This window comes from Pseudophryne corroboree (assembly GCF_028390025.1).
Source record: "Pseudophryne corroboree isolate aPseCor3 chromosome 3 unlocalized genomic scaffold, aPseCor3.hap2 SUPER_3_unloc_2, whole genome shotgun sequence".
Classification (NCBI taxonomy): Eukaryota; Metazoa; Chordata; class Amphibia; order Anura; family Myobatrachidae; genus Pseudophryne; species Pseudophryne corroboree.
In genome coordinates this window covers 4,681,784-4,709,660 of record NW_026967508.1, presented here as the reverse complement: position 1 = coordinate 4,709,660, position 27,877 = coordinate 4,681,784, and the positions used below count along the sequence as shown (strand labels likewise).

The 27,877-nt window shown below is 47.5% G+C and overlaps 1 protein-coding gene across 1 annotated transcript in view; it reads right to left on the bottom strand.

The window, feature by feature from the left end:
- LOC134983621 (zinc finger protein 345-like) overlaps positions 1-27,877 on the bottom strand; it is a 54,229-nt gene that overhangs the window by 15,462 nt on the left and 10,890 nt on the right. Inside the window, exon 5 of the mRNA XM_063949297.1 lies at positions 19,013-19,124. Within this exon, the coding sequence (XP_063805367.1) occupies positions 19,013-19,124 (112 nt within the window). The remainder of the gene's footprint in view (positions 1-19,012; positions 19,125-27,877) is intronic.

Sequence of the window (27,877 nt, the reverse complement as noted above, 5' to 3'; positions counted from 1 at the left end):
GAATCTGAGGTCTAGAGGAGGGGCATAGAGGAAGGACCCATTAAAAGGTCTTAAAGTGCCCATGTCTCCTGCGGAGCCCGTCTATACCCCATGGTCCTTACGGAGTCCCCAGCATCCTCTAGGATGTAAGAGAAACATGGGTTACTACTCAAACCTTTTTGTGGTACCGAAACCGGATGGTTCGGTGACGCAAATATTGAACCTAAAATCTTTAAACCCCTATTTGAGGGAATTCAAGTTCAAAATGGAGTCTCTGAGAGCGGTCATCTCAGGTCAGGAGGAAGTGGAATTCCTGGTATCCCTAGATATAAAGGATGCATAACTTCACATTCCGATTTGGCCGCCACACCAGGCTTATCTCAGATTTGCTCTGTTACTATCAGTTACAGGCACTGCCATTTGGCCTCCCCACGGCACAGAGAGTGTTCACCAAAGTAATGGCAGAAATGATGCTACTCCTCCGCAAGCAGAGAGTGAACATAATTCCATACCTGGACGATCTACTGATAAAAGCATCTTCCAGGGAGAAAATGTTACAGAACATTGCTCTCACAACTCGAGTACTCCGGGATCATGGCTGGATCCTGAATCTTCCAAAGTCACATTTGGAGCCGACAAGGAGATTGTCTTTCCTAGGGATGATCCTCGACACGGAAGTGCAGAAGGTGTTTCTACCGGTGGAGAAAGCATTGGTGATACAATCAATGGTCCGGGATGTCTTAAAGCCAACCTGGGTATCGGTTCATCAGTGCATTGGCCTTCTGGGGAAGATGGTTGCCTCTTACGAGGCTCTACAGTACGGAAAATTCATACACGGTCCTTCCAACTGGATCTCCTGGACAAATGGTCGGGATCTCTACTTCACATGCACCAGAGGATACGTCTGTCTCCGAAAGCCAGACTCTCGCTCCTCTGGTGGCTGCAAACCTCTCACCTACTAGAGGGCCGCAGGTTCGGGATTCAGAATTGGATTCTTCGAACTACGGATGCAAGTCTCAGAGGTTGGGGAGCAGTCGCCCAAGGGGAAACCTTACAGGGAAGGTGGTCAAGTCTGGAATCCATTCTTCCAATAAACTTTCTGGAACTACCGCCTGTAGAAGACCGTTGTACATGGCCCTTAGTTCCAGAATGCACATCTTCTGCAAGATCAAGCCATTCAGGTTCAGTCGGACAACGTCACAGCGGTGTCCTATATAAACAGGCAGGGCGGAACGAAGAGTAGAGCTGCAATGTCAGAGGTAACAAGAATCATCCTCTGGGAGGAAAGACACGCAGCGGCGCTGTCAGCAATCTTCATTCCAGGAGTGGACAACTGGGAAGCGGACTTCCTCAGCAGACACGATCTCTATCCGGGGGAGTGGGGCCCTACACCCAGAGGTGTTTGCAGAGGTGACAAGTCTTTGGGACGTACCTCAAATAGACATGATGGCCTCACGCCTCAACAAGAAGCTTCAGCGGTACTGTTTCAGGTCGAGGGATCCACAGGCAGTGGCAGTGGACGCCCTGGTAACTCCGTGGGTGTTCAAGTCAGTGTACGTATTCCCTCCACTCCTGCTCATCCCAAGGATTCTCAAACTAATCAAAAGAACAAGAGTTCAGGCGATCCTCATTGCTCCGGGCTGGGCAAGAAGGGCTTGGTACGCGGATCTTCTGGAGTTACTACTGGAAGATCCGAGTCCTCTTCGAGAGGACCTTCTGCAACAGGGGCCGTTCGCTTATCAAGACTTACAACGGCTATGTTTGACAGCATGGAGGTTGAACACCAGATCTTAGCTCGGAAGGGCATTCCCAACAAGGTTATTCCTACCCTGATACCGGCTAGGAAGAGTAACGTCAAGACCTTACCAAAGGTTTTGGAAAAAGTATGTGTCTTGGTGTGAATCCAAGAAGTTTCCTACGATGGAATTTCAACTTGGGCGGTTTCTCCTCTCCCTGCAAGCAGGAATGGATGTGGGCCTGCGCTCCATAAAAGTCCAGATTTCGGCCAGAATCAATTGGCTGCCCTTCCTGAGGTTCAGACTTTTTTGAAAGGGGTTCTGCACATCCAACCTCCCTTTGTGCCTCCTACGGCACCTTGGGATCTTAACGTGGTGCTGCAGTTCCTGCAATCGGATTGGTTCGAACCTTTACAGGAGGCTGAAGTCAAGTTTCTTACTTGGAAGGCTGTCACACTGTTGGCATTGGCATCTGCTAGACGTGTGTCAGAATTGGGGGCATTGTCCTGCAAGAGCCCTTACTTGATTTTCCATGAAGATAGAGCTGACCTCAGGACGCATCAGCAGTTTCTACCAAAGGTTGTGTCGGCTATTCATATCAACCAACCTATTGTGGTGCCAGTGGCTACTGACTCCTCAATTACCTCAAAGTCCTTGGATGTTGTGAGGGCTTTGAAGATTCATGTGAAGAGAACTTCTCGTCACAGAAAGTCGGACTGTCTGTTTGTCCTTTATGATCCCAACAAGATTGTGTGTCCTGCTTCTAAGCAGATGATTTCTCGCTGGATCAGGTTCACTATCCAGCATGCTTATTCTACGGCAGGATTGCCGCGTCCAAAATCGGATAAGGCCCACTCTACTCATAAAGTGGGTTCTGCCTGGGTGGCTGCCCGGGGTGTCTCTGCTTTACAACTTTGCCGAGCAGCTATTTGGTCTGGGTCGAACACGTTTGCAAAGTTTTACAAGTTCGATACTTTGGCCTCTGAGGACCTTAAGTTTGGTCAATCTGTTCTGCAGGAGCCTCCGCGCTCTCCCTCCCGTACTGGGAGCTTTGGTACATCTCCATGTTACTAATGTGGACCACAGCATCCTCTAGGACATATGAGAAAATAGGATTTTAATAACCCACCGGTAAATCCATTTCTCGTAGTCCGTAGAGGATGCTGGGCGCTCTCCCAGCGCTTCATTTTCCTGCAGTTGTTACTTGGTTCAGTACTGCCTTGTTACTTGGTTAAGTAATGTTGTTCAGCGGTTGTTGACTTGTTTCAAGCTAGTTAGCTTGGTTGTCTGTTATGTGTGAGCTGGTGTGAATCTCACCACTATCTGTGTATTTCCTTCTCTCGAAGTATGTCTCCTCGGGCACTATGTCTAGACTGGGTCTGGTAGGAGGGGCATAGAGGGAGGAGCCAGCCCAGACTATTAAACTCTTAAAGTGCCCATGGCTCCCAAAGGACCCGTTTATACCCCCTGTTAGTAATGTGGACCCCAGCATCAGAGCCGTAACTACGTGTGTGCCAAGGGGGCTTGACACACAGCGCAGTTGCCCTGGGGGCGCACGGCCAGCGGCATGTAATGAGTCAAATTGACTCATTACATGCCGCCTCCGTGCGCAGCGCTGTGAAGCTGAAGACATCAGCGGAGGCCGGAGGCAGCGGAGAAGGAGGAGGGAGGGGGAGCAGGGAGCCGCAGCAGCGCTATGTTATTGGTAGTAAGCGCCGCTGCAGCATCCCCCTCTCCTTCCGTATTGGCTGCCCGGCAGCCAATACAGAAGGAGAGGGGGATGCTGCAGCGGCGCTTACTACCAATAACATAGCGCTGCTGCGGCTCCCTGCTCCCCCCTCCTCCTTCTCATCTCACTGCCGCCACCGAGGGAGCAGCACGAGGAGCCTGTCAGCGGGGAGAAGGTAAGTATACCCCCCCCCTCTCTCTCTCTCTCTGTCTGTCTGTCTGTCTCTCTCTCGGACACCGCCTGCCGCAATGTGTAAAAAATGGGACTGGCTGCCGTAATGTGTAAAAAATGGGACTGGCTGCAGCAATGTGTAAAATGGGGTCCTGGCTGCCGCAATGTGTAAAATGGGACTGGCTGCCGCAATGTGTAAAAAAGGGGGACTGGCTGCCACAATGTGTAAAATGGGACTGGCTGCCGCAATGTGTAAAAAAGGGGGACTGGCTGCCGGAATGTGTAAAATGGGACTGGCTGCCGCAATGTGTAAAAAATGGGACTGGCTGCCGCAATGTGTAAAATGGGACTGGCTGCCGGAATGTGTAAAATGGGACTGGCTGCCGCAATGTGTAAAAAATGGGACTGGCTGCCGCAATGTGTAAAAAATGGGGACTGGCTGCCGCAATGTGTAAAATGGGGTCCTGGCTGCCGCAATGTGTAAAATGGGACTGGCTGCCGCAATGTGTAAAAAGGGTCTATCTGCCGCAATGTGTAAAAAGGGGGACTGGCTGCCGTAATGTGTAAAAAGGGGGACTGGCTGCCGCAATGTGTATAAAGGGGGACACCGTCTGCCGTAATGTGTAAAAACGGGGACGCTGTCTGCTGTAATTGTAAAAAAGGGACGCTGTCTGCCGCAATGTGTAAAAAGAAGGACCGGCTGCCGCAATGTTTTAAAAGGGAGACTGGCTGCTGTAATGTGTAAAAAGGGGGACTGGCTGCCGCAATGTGTAAAAAGGGTCCTGGCTGCCGCAATGTGTAAAAAAAGGGTCTATCTGCCACAATGTGTAAAAAGGGGGACTGGCTGCCGTAATGTGTAAAAAGGGGGACTGGCTGCCGCAATGTGTATAAAGGGGGACACCGTCTGCCGTAATGTGTAAAAACGGGGACGCTGTCTGCTGTAATTGTAAAAAAGGGACGCTGTCTGCCGCAATGTGTAAAAAGAAGGACCGGCTGCCGCAATGTTTTAAAAGGGAGACTGGCTGCTGTAATGTGTAAAAAGGGGGCCTGGCTGCCGCAATGTGTAAGAAAGGGTCCTGGCTGCCGCAATGTGTAAAAAGGGAGACTGGCTGCCGCAATGTGTAAAAAGGGGGACTGGCTGCCGCAATGTGTAAAAAGGGGGACTGGCTGCCGCAATGTGTAAAAAGGGGGACTGGCTGCCGCAATGTGTAAAAAGGGGGACTGGCTGCCGCAATGTGTAAAAAGGGGGACTGGCTGCCGCAATGTGTAAAAAGGGGGCCTGGCTGCCGCAATGTGTAAGAAAGGGTCCTGGCTGCCGCAATGTGTAAAAAGGGGGACTGGCTGCCACAATGTGTAAAAAGGGGGCCTGGCTGCCGCAATGTGTAAGAAAGGGTCCTGGCTGCCGCAATGTGTAAAAAGGGAGACTGGCTGCCGCAATGTGTAAAAAGGGGGACTGGATGCCGCAATGTGTAAAAAGGGGGACACTGCCTGCTGTAATGTATAAAAGGGGCTCTACCTGGTGTAGTGGCGCTACTGTGCAGCGTAATTTGAATAATGGAGACTACTGTGCACCGTAGTATGAATTGCTATTATTTTGTGGCCACGCCCCTTCCCCGTGAAGCCACGCCCCTAGATTTTTTTTGCGCACTGCCCCTATCTTACATGGGGGGGGAGGCGCCACGGTTGTTTCTTGCACACAGCGCTAAAATGCCTAGTTACGGCACTGCCCAGCATCCTCTACGGACTACTCAAAAAGGTTTTACCGGTAGGTAATTAAAATCCTATTTCTCTGACGTCCTAAGTGGATGCTGGGACTCCGTAAGGACCATGGGGAATAGCGGCTCCGCAGGAGACAGGGCACATAAGTAAAAGCTTTAGACCTAGGTGGTGTGCACTGGCTCCTCCCCCTATGACCCTCCTCCAAGCCTCAGTTAGTTCTTTGTGCCCGGTCGAGAAGGGTGCAATCTAGGTGGCTCTCCTGAGCTGCTTAGAAGTAAAAGTATACTTAGGTTTTTTTATTTTCAGTGAGTCCTGCTGGCAACAGGCTCACTGCAATGTGGGACTAAGGGGAGAAGAAGCGAACTCACCTGCGTGCAGAGTGGATTGGGCTTCTTGGCTACTGGACATTCGCTCCAGAGGGACGATCACAGGCCCAGCCATGGATGGGTCCCAGAGCCGCGCCGCCGGCCCCCTTACAGATGCTGAAGCAAGAAGAGGTCCAGAAATCGGCGGCAGAAGACTTTCCAGTCTTCATAAGGTAGCGCACAGCACTGCAGCTGTGCGCCATTGCTCTCAGCACACTTCGGTCACTGAGGGTGCAGGGCGCTGGGGGGGGCGCCCTGGGCAGCAATGAAATTACCTATTTTGGCAAAAAATACATCACATATAGCTCCTGGGCTATATGGATGTATTTAACCCCTGCCAGTTTTCCAGAAAAATGCGGGAGAAGAGCCCGCCGAGAAGGGGGCGGGGCCTATCTCCTCAGCACACAGCGCCATTTTTCCCACACAGCTCCGCTGGTAGGAAGGCTCCCAGAATCTCCCCTGCATCCTGCACTACAGAAACAGGGTAAAAAAGAGAGGGGGGCACTTAGTTGGCTAAATATACAGATATAAGCAGCTATAAGGGATAGACACTTATTGTAAGGTTGTCCATATACATATATAGCGCTCTGGTGTGTGCTGGCAAACTCTCCCTCTGTCTCCCCAAAGGGCTAAGTGGGGTCCTGTCCTCTATTAGAGCATTCCCTGTGTGTGTGCTGGGTGTCGGTACGTGTGTGTCGACATGTATGAGGAGGAAAATGATGTGGAGGCGGAGCAATTGCCTATAATGGTGATGTCACCCCCTAGGGAGTCGACACCTGAATGGATGGCCGTATTTAAGGAATTACGTGACAGTGTCGGCACGTTACAGAAAACTGTTGACGACATGAGACAGCCGGCAGCTCAGTTAGTGCCTGTCCAGGCGTCTAAAACACCGTCAGGGGCTATAAAACGCCCGTTACCTCAGTGGGTCGACACGGACCCAGACACAGACACTGACTCCAGTGTCGACGGTGAGGAAACAAACGTGATTTCCAGTAGGGCCACATGTTACATGATCACGGCAATGAAGGAGGCTTTGCATATCTCTGATACTGCAAGTACCACGAAAAGGGGTATTATGTGGGGTGTGAAAAACCTACCCGTAGTTTTTCCTGAATCAGATGAATTGAATGAAGTGTGTGATGAAGCGTGGGTTTCCCCCGATAAAAGATTGCTAATTTCTAAAAAATTATTGGCACTATATCCCTTCCCACCAGAAGTTAGGGCTCGTTGGGAAACACCCCCTAGGGTAGATAAGGCGCTCACACGCTTATCAAAACAAGTGGCGTTACCGTCTCCTGATACGGCCGCCCTTAAGGAGCCAGCAGATAGGAGGCTGGAAAATATCCTTAAAAGTATATACACACATACTGGTGTTATACTGCGACCAGCAATCGCCTCAGCCTGGATGTGCAGTGCTGGGGTGGCGTGGTCAGACTCCCTGACTGAGAATATTGATACCCTAGACAGGGACAGTATTTTATGGACTATTGAGCAATTAAAAGATGCATTTCTATATATGCGTGATGCACAGCGAGATATTTGCACTCTGGCATCAAGAGTAAGTGCGCTGTCCATTTCTGCCAGAAGAGGGTTATGGACGGGACAGTGGTCAGGTGATGCGGATTCAAAACGGCACATGGAGGTATTGCCGTATAAAGGGGAGGAGTTATTTGGGGTCGGTCTATCAGACCTGGTAACCACGGCAACGGCTGGGAAATCCACATTTTTACCTCAAGTCACCTCTCAGCAGAAAAAGACACCGTCTTTTCAGCATCAGTCCTTTCGTTCCCACAAAGGCAAGCGGACAAAAGGCCAGTCATAACTGCCCCGGGGCAGAGGAAGGGGGAAAAGACTGCAGCAGACAGCTTCTTCCCAAGAACAGAAGCCCTCTTCCGCTTCTGCCAAGTCCTCAGGTACGGTGGGAGGTCGTCTCAGAAATTTCAGCGCGCAGTGGGCTCACTCGCAATTGAACCCCTGGATCCTGCAAGTAGTGTCTCAGGGGTACAAATTGGAATTCGAGACGTTTCCCCCTCGCCGGTTCCTGAAGTCTGCTTTACCAACAGCTCCCTCAGACAGGGAGGCGGTATTGGGAGCCATTCACAAGCTGTACTCCCAACAGGTGATAATAAAAGTACCCCTCCTACAACAAGGGAAGGGGTATTACTCCACACTGTTTGTGGTACCGAAACCAGACGGTTCGGTGAGACCGATTTTAAATCTAAAATCTTTGAACACTTATATCAAAAGGTTCAAATTCAAGATGGAATCACTCAGAGCAGTGATAGCGAGCCTGGAAGAAGGGGACTATATGGTGTCTCTGGACATCAAGGATGCTTATCTCCATGTCCCGATTTGCTCCTCTCACCAGGGGTATCTCAGGTTCGTGGTACAGAACTGTCATTATCAGTTTCAGACGCTGCCGTTTGGATTGTCCACGGCACCCCGGGTCTTTACCAAGGTAATGGCCGAAATGATGATTCTTCTTCGAAGAAAAGGCGTATTAATTATCCCTTACTTGGACGATCTCCTGATAAGGGCAAGTTCCAGAGAACAGTTAGAAGTCGGAGTAGCACTATCTCAAGAAGTACTACAACAGCACGGGTGGATTTTAAATATTCCAAAATCGCAGCTGATTCCGACGACACGTCTGCTGTTCCTAGGGATGATTCTGGACACAGTCCAGAAAAAGGTGTTTCTCCCGGAGGAGAAAGCCAGGGAGTTATCCGAGTTAGTCAGGAACCTCCTAAAACCAGGAAAGGTGTCAGTGCATCAATGCACAAGGGTCCTGGGAAAAATGGTGGCTTCTTATGAAGCGATTCCATTCGGCAGATTCCACGCAAGAATTTTTCAGTGGGATCTGCTGGACAAATGGTCCGGATCGCATCTTCAGATGCATCAGAATATAACCCTGTCTCCAAGGACAAGGGTATCTCTTCTGTGGTGGCTGCAAAGTGCTCATCTTCTAGAGGGACGCAGATTCGGCATTCAGGACTGGGTCCTGGTGACCACGGATGCCAGCCTGAGAGGCTGGGGAGCAGTCACACAAGGAAGAAACTTCCAGGGAGTGTGGTCAAGCCTGGAGACTTCACTTCACATAAATATACTGGAACTAAGGGCAATTTACAATGCTCTAAGCCTAGCAAGACCTCTGCTTCAGGGTCAGCCGGTGTTGATCCAGTCGGACAACATCACAGCAGTCGCCCACATAAACAGACAGGGCGGCACAAGAAGCAGGAGGGCAATGACAGAAGCTGCAAGGATTCTGCACTGGGCGGAAAATCATGTGATAGCACTGTCAGCAGTGTTCATTCCGGGAGTGGACAACTGGGAAGCAGACTTCCTCGGCAGACACGACCTACACCCGGGAGAGTGGGGACTTCATCCGGAAGTCTTCCTCATGATTGTGAATCGTTGGGAAAAACCAAAGGTGGATATGATGGCGTCACGCCTCAACAAAAAACTAGACAGGTATTGCGCCAGGTCAAGAGACCCGCAGGCAATAGCTGTGGACGCTCTGGTAACACCTTGGGTGTTCCAGTCGGTGTATGTGTTCCCTCCTCTGCCTCTCCTACCCAAGGTACTGAGAATTATAAGACGGAGAGGAGTAAGAACTATTCTAGTGGCTCCGGATTGGCCAAGAAGGACTTGGTACCCGGAACTTCAAGAGATGCTCACAGAGGACCCGTGGCCTCTGCCGCTAAGAAGGGACCTGCTTCAGCAGGGACCCTGTCTGTTCCAAGACTTACCGTGGCTGCGTTTGACGGCATGGGGGTTGAACGCCGGATTCTGAAGGAAAAAGGCATTCCAGATGAAGTTATTCCTACCCTGATTAAAGCTAGGAAGGATGTAACCGCACAGCATTATCACCGTATTTGGCGAAAATATGTTGCGTGGTGCGAGGCTAAAAAGGCCCCGACAGAGGAATTTCAACTAGGTCGTTTCCTACATTTCCTGCAAACAGGACTGTCCATGGGCCTAAAGTTAGGGTCCATTAAGGTTCAAATTTCGGCCTTGTCGATTTTCTTTCAGAAAGAATTGGCTTCAGTTCCTGAAGTCCAGACTTTTGTCAAGGGGGTACTGCATATACAGCCTCCCTTTGTGCCCCCGGTGGCACCCTGGGATCTCAATGTAGTTTTGGGATTACTAAAATCACATTGGTTTGAACCACTTGCCACTGTGGAATTAAAATATCTCACATGGAAAGTGGTAATGTTGTTGGCCATGGCTTCTGCCAGGCGCGTATCTGAATTGGCGGCTTTATCCTATAAAAGCCCTTACCTGATATTTCATTCTGATAGGGCGGAATTGAGGACTCGTCCTCAATTTCTTCCTAAGGTGGTTTCAGCGTTTCACCTAAACCAACCTATTGTGGTGCCTGCGGCTACTGGGGACTTGGAGGACTCCAAGTTGCTGGACGTAGTCAGGGCCCTGAAAATATATGTTTCCAGGACGGCTGGAGTCAGGAAATCTGACTCGCTGTTTATTTTGTATGCACCCAACAAGCTGGGTGCTCCTGCTTCTAAGCAGACTATTGCTCGTTGGATTTGTAGTACAATTCAGCTTGCACATTCTGTGGCAGGCCTGCCACAGCCAAAATCTGTCAATGCCCACTCCACAAGGAAGGTGGGCTCATCTTGGGCGGCTGCCCGAGGGGTCTCGGCTTTACAACTTTGCCGAGCAGCTACGTGGTCAGGGGAGAACACGTTTGTAAAATTCTACAAATTTGATACCCTGGCTAAGGAGGACCTGGAGTTCTCTCATTCGGTGCTGCAGAGTCATCCGCACTCTCCCGCCCGTTTGGGAGCTTTGGTATAATCCCCATGGTCCTTACGGAGTCCCAGCATCCACTTAGGACGTCAGAGAAAATAAGAATTTACTTACCGATAATTCTATTTCTCGTAGTCCGTAGTGGATGCTGGGCGCCCATCCCAAGTGCGGATTGTCTGCAATACTTGTACATAGTTATTGTTAACAAAATCGGGTTATTGTTATAGTGAGCCATCTTTACAGAGGCTCCTCTGTTATCATACTGTTAACTGGGTTCAGATCACAAGTTGTACGGTGTGATTGGTGTGGCTGGTATGAGTCTTACCCGGGATTCAAAATCCTTCCTTATTGTGTACGCTCGTCCGAGCACAGTATCCTAACTGAGGCTTGGAGGAGGGTGATAGGGGGAGGAGCCAGTGCACACCACCTAGGTCTAAAGCTTTTACTTTTGTGCCCTGTCTCCTGCGGAGCCGCTATTCCCCATGGTCCTTACGGAGTCCCAGCATCCACTACGGACTACGAGAAATAGAATTATCGGTAAGTAAATTCTTATTTTTTTCCCCAACCCCGCATCTATGATTTACCATGTAATCAGTGGAACATCTCTGTACGCAACCACCTTTAGCAACACACCCATAAAATGCTACCTGTACGTGCATCTTTTTATTCACGCCCCACCCCGCATTACAGTTCACATTTTCCAGACCACCTAGCAGGTGCACAGGTGTATTCATTACTCACACATTTTAAAAGATCCACAGGTGGAGCTAGTTACATCACTTGTGATTCTGTGAGGAGACCTGGGAAGCGGTAACTGTTGGTAACTCTCTAGGACTGGAGTTGGCTACCCCTGCTCTATATCCTACTGGTAATGGTTGGATAACTACATTATTTTATTTTATAATTGTTTAACTCCTAAACCAGGTTATTGCCTTAACCCACTAATTGTTGTGTACTTACTATAGTGGTGCTTCAAAGTTTGTGAACCCTTCAGAATTTTCTACATTTCTGCTGAAATTTGGACTAAAACTACCTCAGATTTTCAGTCCTAAAACTAGATAAAGGGAACCAAATCAAATGAGACAAAGAAATGAGACGTGCTCATTTTTATATTGAGGAATGATCTAATATCACATATCTATGAGGGACATAAGTATGTGAACCTTTGCTTTCAGTATTTGCTTTCAATAACTACATCTGTTTCCAGTAATTGTTGATTAGTCCTGAACATCAGCTTGGAGGAATTATACCCCATTCCTCTACAAAACAGCTTCACCTCTGTTATGTTGCTCGCTTCAGGTCCTTCCACATCATTTCGATTGGATTAAGGTCAGGACCTTGACTTGGCCAATCCAAAACTTTACATTTATTCTTCTTTAACCCTTCATTGGTCAAATGACTTGTGTACTTGCTGTATGACCCACGTTCTCCTGAGATATAGCTCATGGACCTTTAGAATATTCTGGTATAATTCAAAATTCATTGTCACATCAATGATGGCAAGTGATCCTGGGTCAGATGCAGCAACACAGGCTCAAACCATGATACCACCACCACCACCACCACCACCACCACCGTGTTTATGCAGGAATGCAGTGTTCTCCTTTCTCCAAACATAACGCTTCTCATTTAAGCCAAAGAGCTCTATTGTGGAATCATCTGTCCACAAAACATTGTTCCAGTAGCCTTCTGGATTGTCCAGGTGATCTTTAAACTGCAGATGGGCAGCAATGTTTCTTTTTGGAGAGAAGCTGATTTCTGTTTGCAATCCTGCCATGCACACAGAATTGTTGTTAAGTGGACTCATTAACATTAGCTAATGTGAGAAAGGCCTTCAGTTGCTTAGCGGTTACCATGTGTTCCTTTGTGACCTTGTAAACTTTTAGACGCCTTGCTCTTGGCGTAATCTTTGTTGGTCGACCACTCTTGGGGAATTTCCTCCATTTGTATACAATCTGACTGTTGATTGGTGGAGTCCAAACTCTTTAGAGATGGATTTGTAACCTTTTCCAGCCTGATGAGCATCAACAACTCTTCTTCTGAGGCCCTCAGAAATCTCCTTTGTTCATGGCATGATAGACTTCCACAAACATGTTGTGAACATCAGACTTTGATAGATCCCTGTTCTTTTAAAAAGACAGGTTGTCCATGCACACCTGATTGTCATCCCATAAATTGGAAATACCTTACTATAATTACACTTTCAAAATATTTGCTAAGCCTAAAGGTTCACATACTTTTGCCACTCACAGATACGTGATATTGGATCATTTTCCTCAAAAAAAATATATAAAAAAAATGAACACGTCTATTTTTTTTGTATCATGTGTGTGATTTGGTTCTCTTTATCTTCTTTTAGGACTTGTGTGAAAATCTGAGGTCGTTTTAGGCCAAATTTCAGCAGAAATATAGAAAATGCTGAAGGGTTCACAAACTTTCAAGAACCACTGTATGTCTTCTATCTGTATGTCGGACATTTCAATTAAACACATTTTGAAAAAACAAAAACAAAAAACACGTTATCCTTACATTATAATACATATAATTTATAGTAGTCCATGGACTTAAACTCTTGCAGTGCTGGTGGTACTGGGAATTTCCTCTCCCGGACCCCGTGTTCTGCAATCCACACACATTGCCACTGGTGCAGCCCTGTAGCTTCTATGCCCGATTTTACACCGTACAGCACTGAGGGACTCAGCAGCCGGAAGCAATGTGGGGCTGTGGTGAAACATAAATACGTTTTTCTTAATTAATTTTACATTTTAGTTATTTATACATGACGCCTAGCGCCGACACTGCCCATAATGGCACCACCCCAGAGGGCGTACCATTCTGAGACCATGCCCACCATCATGGCTACGTGGAACATGGTCCCAGCCACAGTAAGAAAGTATTAGAAGCCAAGGAGCATGTAGGTTCCAGCTAGATCTGTGGATAAGAAGCCTCCACTCTCCTGAAACTAAGGGGTTATATTTACTGAAGTGCGGGTTTTAGATTCTAATTGTCTTCTAGAAGGTGCTAGATAAATAAGGAGAATGTGATTGGTCGCTATGGAAAACATCCCAACTTCTACAGACCCACACATTAGTAAATATACCCCTTAGCATTACCAAACATACTCCTAAGCATGATCACTTTTCTGGACAGTAAGACAATGGGATTAATGTATCAAGAAGTAAAAAATAGGATTTCAATTATCTACCGGTAAATCCTTTTCTCGTAGTCCATAAGGGATATTGGGGAGACTTAATACGATGGGGTATAGACTCACTTTATATTTCTTCACTAGGTGTGCTGGCTCCTCCCCTCTATGCCTCCTCCTACAGGCAGTTATAGGTAAAATAGTGCCTGAAGGAGAAAGGACATATACGAGAGAAGGAAACATGATAACAAAGAGTGGTAAGATTTATATACCAGCACACCACGAACATATAACAACCGGCAATGGCCGGCAACAACAACATCTGAACAGGTAACCACATAACGAGAACCTGCAGAAAAGTCAACGCACTGAGGCAGGCGCCCAATATCCCTTACAGACTACGAGAAAAGGATTTACTGGTAGGTAATTCAAATCCTATTTTCTCTAGCATCCATAAGGGATATTGGGGAATCTAGTACGATGGGAACGTACCAGAATGGGCAGGAACGTGTGGAGACTGCTTCAGCACCGCCTGCCCAAACTGGGTATCCTCTTTGGCCAGGGCATCAAACTTGTAGAACTTAACAAATGTTTTCTTCCCCGACCAGGTAGCGGCTCAGCACAGTTGCAAGGCTGAGACTACACTTAGGAACAGGTAAAGCTGCCGACACATGGGCCTGTTGGATAGTAAGCCTAATCCAACGAGCAATGGACTGCTTCGAAGCAGGACAACCCTTTTTCTAGGCATCCTAGAGCACGAACAAAGGATCCGTCTTTCTGATCCGAGCCGTTCGCTTGCTATAGATCTTCAAAGCTCGTCCATCATCTAAAGCCTCCAGAGGAGGAGAAGAGTCAGAATTTGAAGGAACCACAATAGGTTGATTCGGTGAAACGCGGAGACAACCATCGGCAGGAACTGCTGTCCTGTACAGAGCTCCACTCTGTCCTCGTAAAAGTCCAAGTAGGGACTCTTACACGATAAGGCCCCCAATTCTGAGACACTTTGAGCAGAAGCCAGAGCCAATAACATCACAGTCTTCCACGTGAGGTACTTGTCTTCAACCGTCATCAGAGGTTCAAACCAGGAGGACTGTAGAAATTCCAACACTACATTCAAATCCCAGGGTGCCGTAGGCGGCACAAAAGGAGGTTGGATGTGGAGTACCCCTTGCAAGAAGGTCTGAACTTCTGACAACATTGTCAATTTCTTCTGGAAGAAAATGAAGAGATCCGAAGTCTGCACCTTAAATGGAACCCAGGCATAAGCCCTTATCCACACCAGCCTGCAGGAAACATAAGAAAAGTCCCAAGTGGAACTCTGCAGGTGGATATGTGTGTTTCTCGCACCAAGAGACATATCTCTTCCAGATATGATAATGTTTTGACGTCACAGGTTTCCTGGCCTGAACCATGGTAGCAATAACCTTTTTGGAAAGGCCCTAGGATGTTCCGCTCAACCTCCCTGCCGTCAATTGAAGACGTCATAAGTCCGGGTAGATGAACGGTCCCTGTTGAAGAAGATCTCTTCTTAGTGGGAGAGGCCAAGGGTCTTCGACGGACATGTCCAGAAGATTTACGTACCACGCCCTCTGAGCCCAAACAGAAGTGCCTGGACTCCTTAATTCCCGATTCGCTTTAGCACCCTTGGGAGCAACGGAATCGGGGGAACCAGGTAGACCAGCCGGTAAGGCCAAGGTGACGTCAGTGCATCCACTGTCCTCGCCTGAGGGTTCCTTGTTCGTGAGCAATACCAGTGAAGCTTCTTGTTGAGTCGAGAAGCCATCATGTCTATTTGCGGGCAGCCCCACCGGTTGATGACCTGATGGAACACCTGCTGGTGAAGTCCTCACTCCCCCAGGTGGAGATCGTGACGACTTAAGAAATCCGCTTCCCAGTTTACCACACCCGGAATGAAGATTGCCGACATTGCTCTTGCATTTCTATCTTCCCAGGGGAGTATGTTTGACACTTCTCGCATGCAGGCTCTGCTTTTTGTCCCTCCTTGCCGATTGATGTACGCCACGGCTGTGGCATTGGCCGACTGTACTTAGATCGCGTGATCCCTGAGCAGAGGAGAGGCCTTAAGCAGAGCTTTCTAGATCAACGGAAGTTCCAGAAAGTTGCGGCTTTTCATGGGCTGACCACCTGCCATGGAACTGCGCCCCTTGGGTGACAGCTCCCCATCCACTTAGACTAGCATCTGTCGTAAGGAGGGTCCAATCTTGGATCCCAAAACTCCGGCCCTCCAGTAGATTGGAGGACTGCAAGCCACCACAAGAGGGAAATCCTGGCCTGATGTGACAGCCGAATCATCCGGTGCATCTGTAGATGTGATCCGGACCACTTGCTCAGGAGATCCAACTGAAATGTTCTGGCACGGAACCTCCCATATTGGATCGCCTCGTATGAGGCGACCATCTTTCCTAACAATCTTATGCAAAGATGGATGAACACTCGAGTAGGTCAGAGCACCATGCAGACCATCTCCTGAAGTGTTCTCGCCTTGTCCCCTGGTACCTTCTAGGCCACAGTATCCAGCAACATCCCCAGGAACAGGAGCCTTTGAGTTGGCTCCAGGTGGGACTTCTGTAAGTTGAGGATCCACCCATGGTGTGACAGAAGGTGGATAGTGCGGTCGATATGGAGCAATAAAAGCTCCCTATATCTTGCTTTTATCAGAAGATCGTGAAGGTAAGGGACAACATTGACCCCCTGGACCATTATCTCCGCCATCACCTTTACGATTAACCTCGGAGCTGTGGACAGATCGAAGGGCAGGGCCTGGAACTGGTAGTGATCGTCCAGCAGGGCAAACCTCAGGTACGGTTGTGAGGTGGTCAAATCGGAATATGAAGGTAAGCATCCTTGATGTCCAAGGAGACCATGAATTCCTGTTCCTCCAGGCCCGCAATCACTGCTCGCAAGGATTCCATTTTGAACTTGAAAACCTTCAGGTAAGGATTCAAGAACTTCAGATTCAAAATGGGCCTTACCAAACCATCCTGTTTTGGTACCACAAACAGGTTGGAGTAATAACCCTTGCCTCGTTGTGGTATTGGTACTGAAACAATGACGTAGGACTGGACCAACTTTTGGATGGCCTGTTGCAACATAACCTGCATAGCCATCAAAGCTGATAAGCTTGATTTGAAAAATCGTTGGGGAGGAGCACCGTCGAACTCCAGCTTGTAGCCCTAAGAAATGAGATCTCTGACCCAGGTATACTGGCAGGAAGCCTACCAGACGCGGCTGAAGTGACGCAGTCGAGCTCCCACCTCGAGATCCCCTCGGGGTGGGTGGGCACCGTCATGCTGAGGTCTTAGTGGAAGCAGAACTGGTGGTCTGTTCCTGAGAGCTGGTGCTTGCAGGTTTTCTTGACTTACATCTGGTGCCTCTATTCGTATTTGAGGCACCTCTGGCCTTAGAACGAAATCTGTAAGACCGAAATGACTGCATAGACAGCCCCGTGCAGGAGCGTCTCGCCGGCGGGGCCACAGAGGGGAGAACGTGGATTTCCCAGCCGTATCTTTGGAAATCCACGCATCCAACTCAACCCCAAAGAGCCATTCCCACCGAAAAGAGGAGGGAATTCACACTGCGTTTTGATTCTGCATCCGCAATCCAATGACGCAACCACAAAGCCCTGCACGCCGACATTGCCATGGCAGAAGTACTAGCATTAATATTTCCCATCTCCTTGAGCGAGTTACACAGGACGCATGTAGTGTCCTGAATGTGCTTGTGGAGAGTCACCATAGTGACCGGCACATAGCTCTGGAGAGGCCCTCCTGAATCTGAGTAACCCACATATGAATGACATGGGTCATCCAGCTATGACCGGCCTCTGTGATACACCTGCTGCCACGTAAATAGATTTTAGCGTAGTCTGTATTTTCCGGTTCCCAGGACCCTCTCCCACAGCCCCTTCACTGATTTGTGAAGATTGGCTGCATTGTTCACAAAGAAACAGAATCAGATGACAATAGAGAGAATCTGGTGTGGCATACACGGCATAGTTTGTGTTTACCCAAGATTCACAGTAAGCACAGTAGAGGGGAGGAGCCAGCACACCCAGTGAAGAAATTTAAAGTGCATTGGCTCTTTTGGACCCCGTCTATACCCCATCGTACTAGATTCCCCAATATCCCTTATGGATGCTAGAGAAAGAGTGGAGATGTGGACCACGAGAAAAGTTGCCCCTAGCAACCAATCAGCTTTGAGGTAGCATTTACATAGCATCACATATATATGTATAACATACATTAGTGCTGGTATACGACTTGTCTCAGACGCAAATCAGAAAAGTATTTCATATACAGATATTATTACTCTTATTGCAAAGGGAGGACAATATGTAATGTCAGGAGGATCTTGGGATATGTGACACCACATCTCTTTCCACTATTCAGAGAATGAATGGCTACAATGTTTCAAAGGTCAGAAAGATGTCACACCTAGTGTTGTATACCAAACACCAGAGAGTGTGGGGAGGAGACTGGTCAGATCTCTGGGGTGGTAACACACAGTGACATGATGTGAGGAGGAGAGCAGGAGTATAATAGGGGCTGATGGCTCCTGATGTACGAGATACACCAGAGAGTGTGGGGAGGAGACTGGTCAGATCTCTGGCTGGTAACACACAGTGACATGATGTGAGGAGGAGAGCAGGAGTAGAATAGGTTCTGATGGCTCCGGATGTATGACATACACCAGAGAGTGTAGGGAGGAGACTGGTCAGATCTCTGGGCTGGTAACACACAGTGACATGATGTGAGGAGGAGAGCAGGAGTATAATAGGGGCTGATGGCTCCTGATGTATGAGATACACCAGAGAGTATGGGGAGGAGACTGGTCAGATCTCTAGGCTGGTAACACACAGTGACATGATGTGAGGAGGAGAGCAGGAGTATAATAGGGGCTGATGGCTCCTGATGTATGAGATACACCAGAGAGTATGGGGAGGAGACTGGTCAGATCTCTAGGCTGGTAACACACAGTGACATGATGTGAGGAGGAGAGCAGGAGTATAATAGGGGCTGATGGCTCCTGATGTATGAGATACACCAGAGAGTGTGGGGAGGAGACTGGTCAGATCTCTGGGCTGGTAACACACAGTAACATGATGTAAGGGGGAGAGCAGGAGTATAATAGGGGCTGATGGCTCCTGATGTATGAGATACACCAGAGAGTATGGGGAGGAGACTGGTCAGATCTCTGGGCTGGTAACACACAGTGACATGATGTGAGGGGGAGAGCAGGAGTATAATAGGGGCTGATGGCTCCTGACTCCTCCAATGGGCAGATACTTTGCCCTTATTAGTCTGTACTAACAGTAGGTGGTGGAGAATAACAGATTGCTGTAGTGACTGAACAAGGAGAATATGTGATTATTACTCACCTGTGCTGATATCTGTAGGGATTTCCTCCTCCTTACACTGCTGATGACCCATCACATGCGTCTGCTCTTCTACTTTTATATCTTCTACTTTAACATCAATAAGATCTTCACCCTAAATAACATAAAAATATCAGTGTTCAATATTCAAACACCTTCAGTACAGATCCTTAAGTGTATATTCATCTGTATTTCAGTATTGTGTGAGACCCTACCCGTCTCTCCTGTGGGACACTGTGATTCTCCTCTGCATGGTCCTGGGAATAAAGAGGACCTGGGGTATTCCTGTTACTGGACCCATCTGTAGGAGACGCACAGTGACTGAGTACATTGTATATATGTGATTATCAGGTGATGTGTATCTAGGTGGTCCCATAGCTGCTCTCTCCATTACACTACACGACAGTCTCCTCTTACCCAGTGATGTGAGGGGCCGGTGATTCTCCATCATCACGTCCTTGTGCAGACCCCTGTGTTCCTCTATATACTCCCACTCCTCCATGGAGAAATAGACAGTGACATCCTCACACCTTATAGGAACCTGACACACACAATGATACAGTCATCACCCAGACACATCCCCTGGTGTTACTGTATAATGTCACATTCCCAGCAGTCACCTCTCCAGTCACATCCCCTGGTGATACTGTATAATGTCCCATTCCCAGCAGTCACCTCTCCAGTCATCACCCAGACACATCCCCTGATGTTACTGTATAATCTACCATTCCCAGCAGTCACCTCTACAGTCAGCAGCTGAATGATCTTGTTGGTGAGATCCAGGATCTTCTGGTGATTGTGCCTCTCATGTATCAGTGAGTGAGGTGGAGGCACTGTGATGGGGCTCTGGGTCCTCCCCAGTCCTGACACACGGTGATGGCTGCTGGGTGTCTCACACTCTCCAGATGTTCCCTTCACTACTGTGTGATCCTGTGTACAACATTCATTAAATTCTACCATGTGAACAGTAGATGCTTACATACCTGTACCGTGTCATTAATACTAATAAAACCTGCTGCATTAGAAGAAAGCAAAATCTGCATATTGGGCCGATATATCAGATAGTAAGGAGTAAATTGATTTTGCACATTCTGGTCAGTTCAGGGTCATTAACAAAACTTAAAATATTAAAAGAATATTCATATAAAGTTTGATTGGAGAAATAAATAATGAAAACATCACATATAAAAATAATCTATAATCGCCTCCTTCACTATTTTATCACCAATGTCCTATCTGCCTATAATCTGCAGGCCTCTGCTGTCATGTATGAGACAAGAGGACATGACATTCCCAGAATCCCTCACCTCTCCAGTCAGCAGACAGATGATGTCCAGGAAGAGATTTATTATCCTCTCTGTCATATCCATCTTCAATGCCTGGTGATTCTCCATCATCACGTCCTTGTACAGACCCCTGTGTTCCTCTATATACTCCCACTCCTCCATGGAGAGATAGACAGTGACATCCTCACACCTTATAGGAACCTGACACACACAATGATACAGTCATCACCCAGACACATCCCCTGATGTTACTGTATAATGTCCCATTCCCAGCAGTCACCTCTCCAGTCATCACCCAGACACTTCCCCCGGTGTTACTGTATAATGCCCCATTCCCAGCAGTCACCCCTCCAGTCATCACCCAGACACATCCCCTGGTGTTACTGTATAATGTCCCATTCCCAGCATTCACCTCTCCAGTCATCACCCAGACACATCCCCTGATGTTACTGTATAATGTCCCATTCCCAGCAGTCACCTCTCCAGTCATCACCCAGACACATCCCCTGGTGTTACTGTATAATATCCCATTCCCAGCAGTCACCTCTCCAGTCATCACCCAGACACATCCCCTGGTGTTACTGTATAATGCCCCATTCCCAGCAGTCACCTCTCCAGTCATCACCCAGACACATCCCCTGGTGTTACTGTATAATGTCCCATTCCCAGCAGTCACCTCTCCAGTCATCACCCAGACACATCCCCTGGTGTTACTGTATAATGCCCCATTCCCAGCAGTCACCTCTCCAGTCATCACCCAGACACATCCCCTGGTGTTACTGTATAATGCCCCATTCCCAGCAGTCACCTCTCCAGTCATCACCCAGACACATCCCCTGGTGTTACTGTATAATGCCCCATTCCCAGCAGTCACCTCTCCAGTCATCACCCAGACACATCCCCTGGTGTTACTGTATAATGCCCCATTCCCAGCAGTCACCTCTCCAGTCATCACCCAGACACATCCCCTGGTGTTACTGTATAATGTCACATTCCCAGCAGTCACCTCTCCAGTCACATCCCCTGGTGATACTGTATAATGTCCCATTCCCAGCAGTCACCTCTCCAGTCATCACCCAGACACATCCCCTGGTGTTACTGTATAATGCCCCATTCCCAGCAGTCACCTCTCCAGACACATCCCCTGGTGTTACTGTATAATGCCCCATTCCCAGCAGTCACCTCTCCAGTCAGCAGCTGAATGATCTTGTTGGCGAGTTCTAGTATCTTCTGGTCACTGTGCCTCTCATGTGTCAGTGAGCGAGGTGGAGGCACCGTGATGGGGCTCTGGGTCCTGCTCAGTCCTCCTGACACACAAGGATGGCTACTGGGTGTCCCACACTTCCCAGATGTCTTCCTCACTACTGTGTGATCCTGTGTATTGAGAGAGCCATCAATAAAACTGAATGGAAAACGACATCTATATCTCATGCCTAAAGCTGGCGTCATTATAACCAACAGTATGTTAAAAGTAAAACCTGGTAAAAGAATGCAAAAGGACCATGTCACCGCTCTCCACAACTGCTCCAGTGGGGTACCATGGCAAACCAGCCAAGAGGCCACGACCATACAAGTCGAATGAGCCCAGAGGGACGTCGGACAGGCGCATCGGGAGATAGATATGCCTGACGAATAGTGGCAGTAATCCACTGAGCAATAGATCCTTTGGAGGCTAGTCAGCCACAATTGGGAGCTACCACAAGGATCAAAAGTAAAAATTGAAAGCAAGATCTCTTGGTTCAAATGGAAAGCACCTTAGGTAAAAAGAGGTCTTCGTCCGTAACACCACCCTATCAGAATTAAGGATAAGTAAGGGAGGCTTAGAAGACAGGGCCACCAATTCCAATATCCTCACAGAAAAGGCAATACCTAGGAGGAAAACCACCTTCAAGGTAAAGTAGCAGAATTTCACCATCTCAAGAGGCTCAAAAAGGAGGTGAAGAGTCTCCATAACTAAAATTTAAATTCCATGAAGGGATAGGAAGAATGTATGACGGGAGTATATGAAGGACCTCTTAAAGGAAAGCTTGCACAGCCGGAATGAAAGTCATCTTTGGAAAAGGACTGAAAGTGCAGACACTTGTCACTGTCACTCTCCCTCACCTCCCCAGTTATGTCCCTGTGTTAGACACTCCCAGATCTCACCTCCCCAGTCAGGTCCCTGTGTTAGTAATACGAATATGAGTGATGTCACTGTGACACTCCCGGGATGAGCATTTGTATTCACACTGAAAGTTTGCACCATGTGTCCTTGACAAAAACACCCATCGCGGTGTTGAAACGTTGGACTTGTCATGTATTTTGCTTCATAAAATTTTTTTTCACCATCAAATCCGTGGAGTGCCGCCTGCTTCTGTGGTGAGGGGGTCCATGGTCCGTGGCCTCAGTCACCACGAACATTCACACCGTGTATGCATCTGAGGAGGGCACCCTGGTCTGTATCCACGTTGCTCCTGAGTGCCAACTATTTCTACTATATATATATTTATTTATTAATTAAAGATATATTTGATATTGATTGCGAAACTCTAATCGCCGTTGAGCACAATAATGCTACCACCTTTCCTCTGGTAGCACGCCCCCATACATGGCTACAATTTCTTTTGGGTTGACATTGTGAATGGGATGTAACCGTCGAATTGAACTTGTGCGGGAACGTTTGTCTGTCTGCCCCTCACCTTTCCTGTCAGCAGCTGGATGACCTCCACAGTGAGGTTTAATATCCTTTCAGTCACATGACTCCTGTCCTTGTCCATCTTCCGTGACATCATTTACGTGACTTCTAGTAAAAGGTCTCCGGTTCCTCACAGCTAAATGGTCTAAGAATAAATGTAATAATTAAAATAAATATCAGAGAGAGTTTACAAGTACCATAGTCATACAGCAACTCTGTATTACTGTCTGCAGAATTCATTCTTCTAGTCTCACACATTAGAATTCCTTATAGATCTCTGGGGAAGAATCATTCAGGATTACGGTCTGAATACGGACACAGACCAGTCTGATACTTAATCCCAAATTGGAACTTTTATTAAAATAAATCCCATCTCTTTGACCTACTCGCAGTCATCCGCATTGTCAGGTCTGGAGCTGCGACTCCCTCCCATCATAGCTGCCTGAGATGAGACTGGAGTGCGGCCGGAGGCGTTACTTCCCTGACAGTGCAGAAAACACTAATGATCGCAGCACAATGGAAATGTATTGAAGTTAATGGGTGGACTGTGCAGCTAATGAGGCCCCAGGTGGCTTCCGGCATCTGACCTGCTCCATGAAACAGACGCAAACATAAAAATAAAATCTTATCTCCAAACATATAGATAAAAGTGCCCATCCCCAATTGTTCATCCCAGAGACAATGTGGCGTGTAAAGTGTGCTGATAAGCACTGCTCCTGCTGTATTCCTATATACGGATAAATGGGGGCGCTATTCCCATTTGCCACCAATTGGGCGCCATCATTAGCAGCTTCACATGACCCGGTTCCCATCACTCTGGGGGCGTGTCCAGCGTTCCCCCAGCTGCTGAGCTGCCACCGGACCCTTCCAGCACTGTTTAGGTGACGTGCACATTTCCTCCCCCAACCTTACCTCTCCGCAGGATGCTGGGGTTAGTAGGTTGGATGGTGGAGTAGTGCCCGAGAAGAGGGAAGAGGAGAGGGGGGAGGCAATTGGCTGGAAAGTGTCGACCTTTTGGCTGTTGACCCTTTGACCCGAATGGCCTTTTGACCTAAGTACACCAGAGTACATTGCATCCGGGAAGTATTCACAGCGCTTCACTTTTTCCACCTTTTGTTATGTTACAGCCTTATTCCAAAATTGAACAAATTATTTTCTCTCGAAATTCTACACAATACCCCATAATGACAACATGAAAAAAGTTTGAGATTTTTGCAAATTTATTACAAATAAAAAACTAAGAAATCACATGTACATAAGTATTCACAGCCTTTGCCATGAAGCTCAAAAAGGAGATTTATGGTAGACTTAACATTGTTAAAGCTCTTTCTGCGAGGTACACTGGATTCCACAGGGAAAACATCGGGTGTAGAGTGGACCCAGAGAAGCACCAACAAGCTAAAGCTTTAGGCTGTCCCAGGAAGTATTGGGGGGGGGGGGGGGGGGGGGGGACACTCCTCTATAACCCCACCTCCAGGCACTGTGAGCTCAGTTTTATTAACCAGTCCAATGCAGGAGAAGGTAAAAGAAAAGGTAGATGTTAGTCACACGACAGGAGAAGGTACCAGCAGCTAATGCCATACAAACCCATAGAAGCTAGGTGCGTCAGGGTGGTCGCCCAGTGGAACCCAGTGTACCTCACAGAAAGATTTAACAATGGTTAGTCTACCATAAATCCCCTTTTCTGCAGCAGGGAACACTGTGTTCCACAGGGAAAACGTCGGGCGATATCCTAAAGCAGTTCCTCAAGGGAGGGGACGCGCCTTAGCGGGTATGAGAACCCGGCGTCCAAAGGAAGCATCCTGGGAGGCGGAAGTATCAAAGGCATAGAACCTTATGAACGTGTTCACTGAGGACCACGTAGCCACCTTGCACAATTGTTCCGTGGATGTGCCACGGTGTTCCGCCTACGAAGGTCCACCAGACCGAGTAGAATGGGCTTTAATGTCAACAGGAGCTGGGAGTCCAGCATGCGCATACGCTTGTGCAATCACCATTCTAATCCATCTGGCCAAGGTTTGCTTATTCGCAGGCCAGCCACGTTTGTGGGAACCATATAGTACGAAAAGGTTATCTGACCTCCTAATAGAGGCAGTCCTCTCTACATAAACACGGACAGCCCTTACCACATCCGTAGACCGCTCTTTGGGAGATAAGTCAGAAGAGATAAAGGCCGGAACAACAAGCTCTTGGTTAAGGTGATATGATGACACCACCTTAGGTAAATAACCAGGGAGAGTTCTAAGAACTACCCGGTTATGATGAAATATCAGACAGGCGCTTTGTCCTGTCGTCCACCCTAAGTCCAACACCCTTCTAGCAGAGCCAAAAGCCAGTAGAAACAGGACCTTGGTCGTGAGCCATTTTAGGTCCACCATCTCAAGAGGTTCAAATGGAGACTCTTGCAGGGCTTTCAGAACAATAGACAGATCCCATGGAGCCACAGAAGGGACAATGGGAGGCTGAATTCTTAACACACCCTGAGTGAATGTATGAACTTCAGGAATAGATGCAATCTTTTTCTGAAACCAAACAGTGTTAGGGTCTCCTGCCCTGTGCTGCCACGTCGTCAAGGCAACCGGGAGACAAATGCTAGCAGAGTAACCTGAGCGCAGCTGATACTCCGGTTCGGGTCTTTTGCTGTGCAGTGGTTACAGGCTCTGTGCACGGCAGGGGATCCGGTGCTGGTTTTTGTGCTCACAGTCTGTGAGGTCTGAGTGGGGCGTGGACAGCACCTGCTATATAAGGCCTCTTCTCAGGTTAAGCAGATGCTGAATCTTTGTTGGTTAGTCAGTTCCTGAAAGTTAGCCAGTACTGTGTAGCTTTGTATTTGTTGTTGCTTACTGCAAATAGGCCTGGGGATTTGGTACTACACTCTGCCAATCCAGACCTAGCAGTAAGACTGGAGTCAGTCGTTTAACTTGCTGGGGTTCTTTTGCTACTCTGTGAACTTAGCAAGTTTGCGGCTGTATTCTCAGATTTGCCTGCTTAAATCCTGTCTCACTGTGCAAGGTGTTCAGGTGTCAGTTTAGTGGCAGTAAGCTGAACCTGTGCACTGCAAGTGAGGATTAGGATTGTGGAGACTCTCCTTGTGTCTATCATTCCATCTCTGACCAAGGAGTTTACTGCCACACCCATTGGTAACCCTTTAGGGTTTTGCTGTTGCCCTTAGCAACAGCATTTCGGGTTCTCTACGTATTAAAACACAACATCTTGCTTTTTCCATCTGAGCATTACTAATACTAGGGAGACACCCAGTTTTTTAGCCTCTGGGCTTCTCTGTTCACTTTGTGTTTATTTTGTTACCCTATCACCTTCTGTGTACGTAATGTCATATTCCCCAGTCTGTCTGTGAGTTCATTTGTTTTGCATCCCTATCCGTTCAAACACCAGTACATTCCTGCAGGCACTGGTGTGCATAACAGCTCAGACACCAGTACATTCCTGCAGGCACTGGTGTGCATAACAAACAGACAACAAGGTAGATAAATGAACCTTGAGGGAGGCCAGATGAAGGCCTAAACCCAGGTCTTGTTGTAGAAAAGCCAAGATTCTAGAAGTTTTGAATCTGTAGGCATCAAAATTCTTATCAGCACACCAGGTGAAGTAAGAATTCCAAAATATAAAAAGTACTAAATTGCGCTATGAACGGGATTTTTTTAGCAGCTCAGTTCAAGGTTTTCATATAGTGTAAAAGTAAAAAAGCGCTTGATATGTGTAAATATGTGTATGCGCAAAACCTGTGAAAAAAGAAAGATTAGTAAAAAATGTTTACAGCCCTTTTTGGACTATTTGGGACTGGATTGCAGTTCAGCCAAAAAGAAGATCAGGATAACTATCTACCCCTATCTAAATAATTAGTCCGTAAGTTGTAAATGACTGATATTTATATTAGGAGTATCTTAACCCTGTTCGTTCTTGCTTCTTAGCAGCGGTCCCGACACCCATGGTACAAGGTGTTGTTGTTAGGTAGGCGGCTGATGTCTAGCCGCTCTTTGATCAGCGGCTGGCGGACTTGATTGGCGGCTAGCTGGCTGCTAGTTCCCCGTCCAAGCGGCTGGCGGCTTTAATTAGCGGCTAGCTGGCTGCTAGTTCCCCGTCCAAGCGGCTGGCGGCTTTAATTAGCGGCTGGCTGGCTGCTGGTTCCCCGTCCGTGTTCCACAGTCTGATTTTGCAAATTCGGTGCACAGTAGGGGTTCCTTAGTGTATAATCCAACGCGTTTCAGGCATAAGCCCTTCATCTAGGATAACTGATGGACTTCCTCAATCCCTTTTTATAGGATAAAAAAACTTTATTAAAAAACGGAAATTCAATTAAAACAGGCGGTTACCATGTGTCCTGATTTTTTGTTAGGAGTGAAAAAGCAGAAAGCTGTCCATAAAATTACTTTTTTCTTTCAATGTTTATATGGTTTTGCGCAATTCTAATAAGGTGATATGTATATAATATATTTATACTAATTTATAAAAAGGCATTAAGTTCTAGGTCAATGTTTAAACCCTTGGGAGTTAACGTATCCATGAAATAAATCCATTTGGTTTCTTTTTGTCTCAAAATTTGTGAAATGTCGCCTCCTCTCCAATTATTTTCCACCCTTTGTATGCCCATAAATTTAAACTTTGAAGCATCTTTATTATGACAGTCTAAAAAATGTTTGGACACACTGTGGGTCTCCAAGCCTTTTTTAGTATTTAGTATGTGCTCAGATATGCGAATCTTCAATTTTCTTTTAGTCTGTCCTATGTATCGGTGTCCACAAGGGCACTCTAACATGTAGATTACCTTTTCGGTGTCACAAGTAATTCTACCTTTTACATCAAATTCTTTTTTTGTGACATTGGATTTGAATTTCTTTATGGGCTGTACTGATGTTTGCTTGGTTGTCTTACATGCTACACATTTTAAGC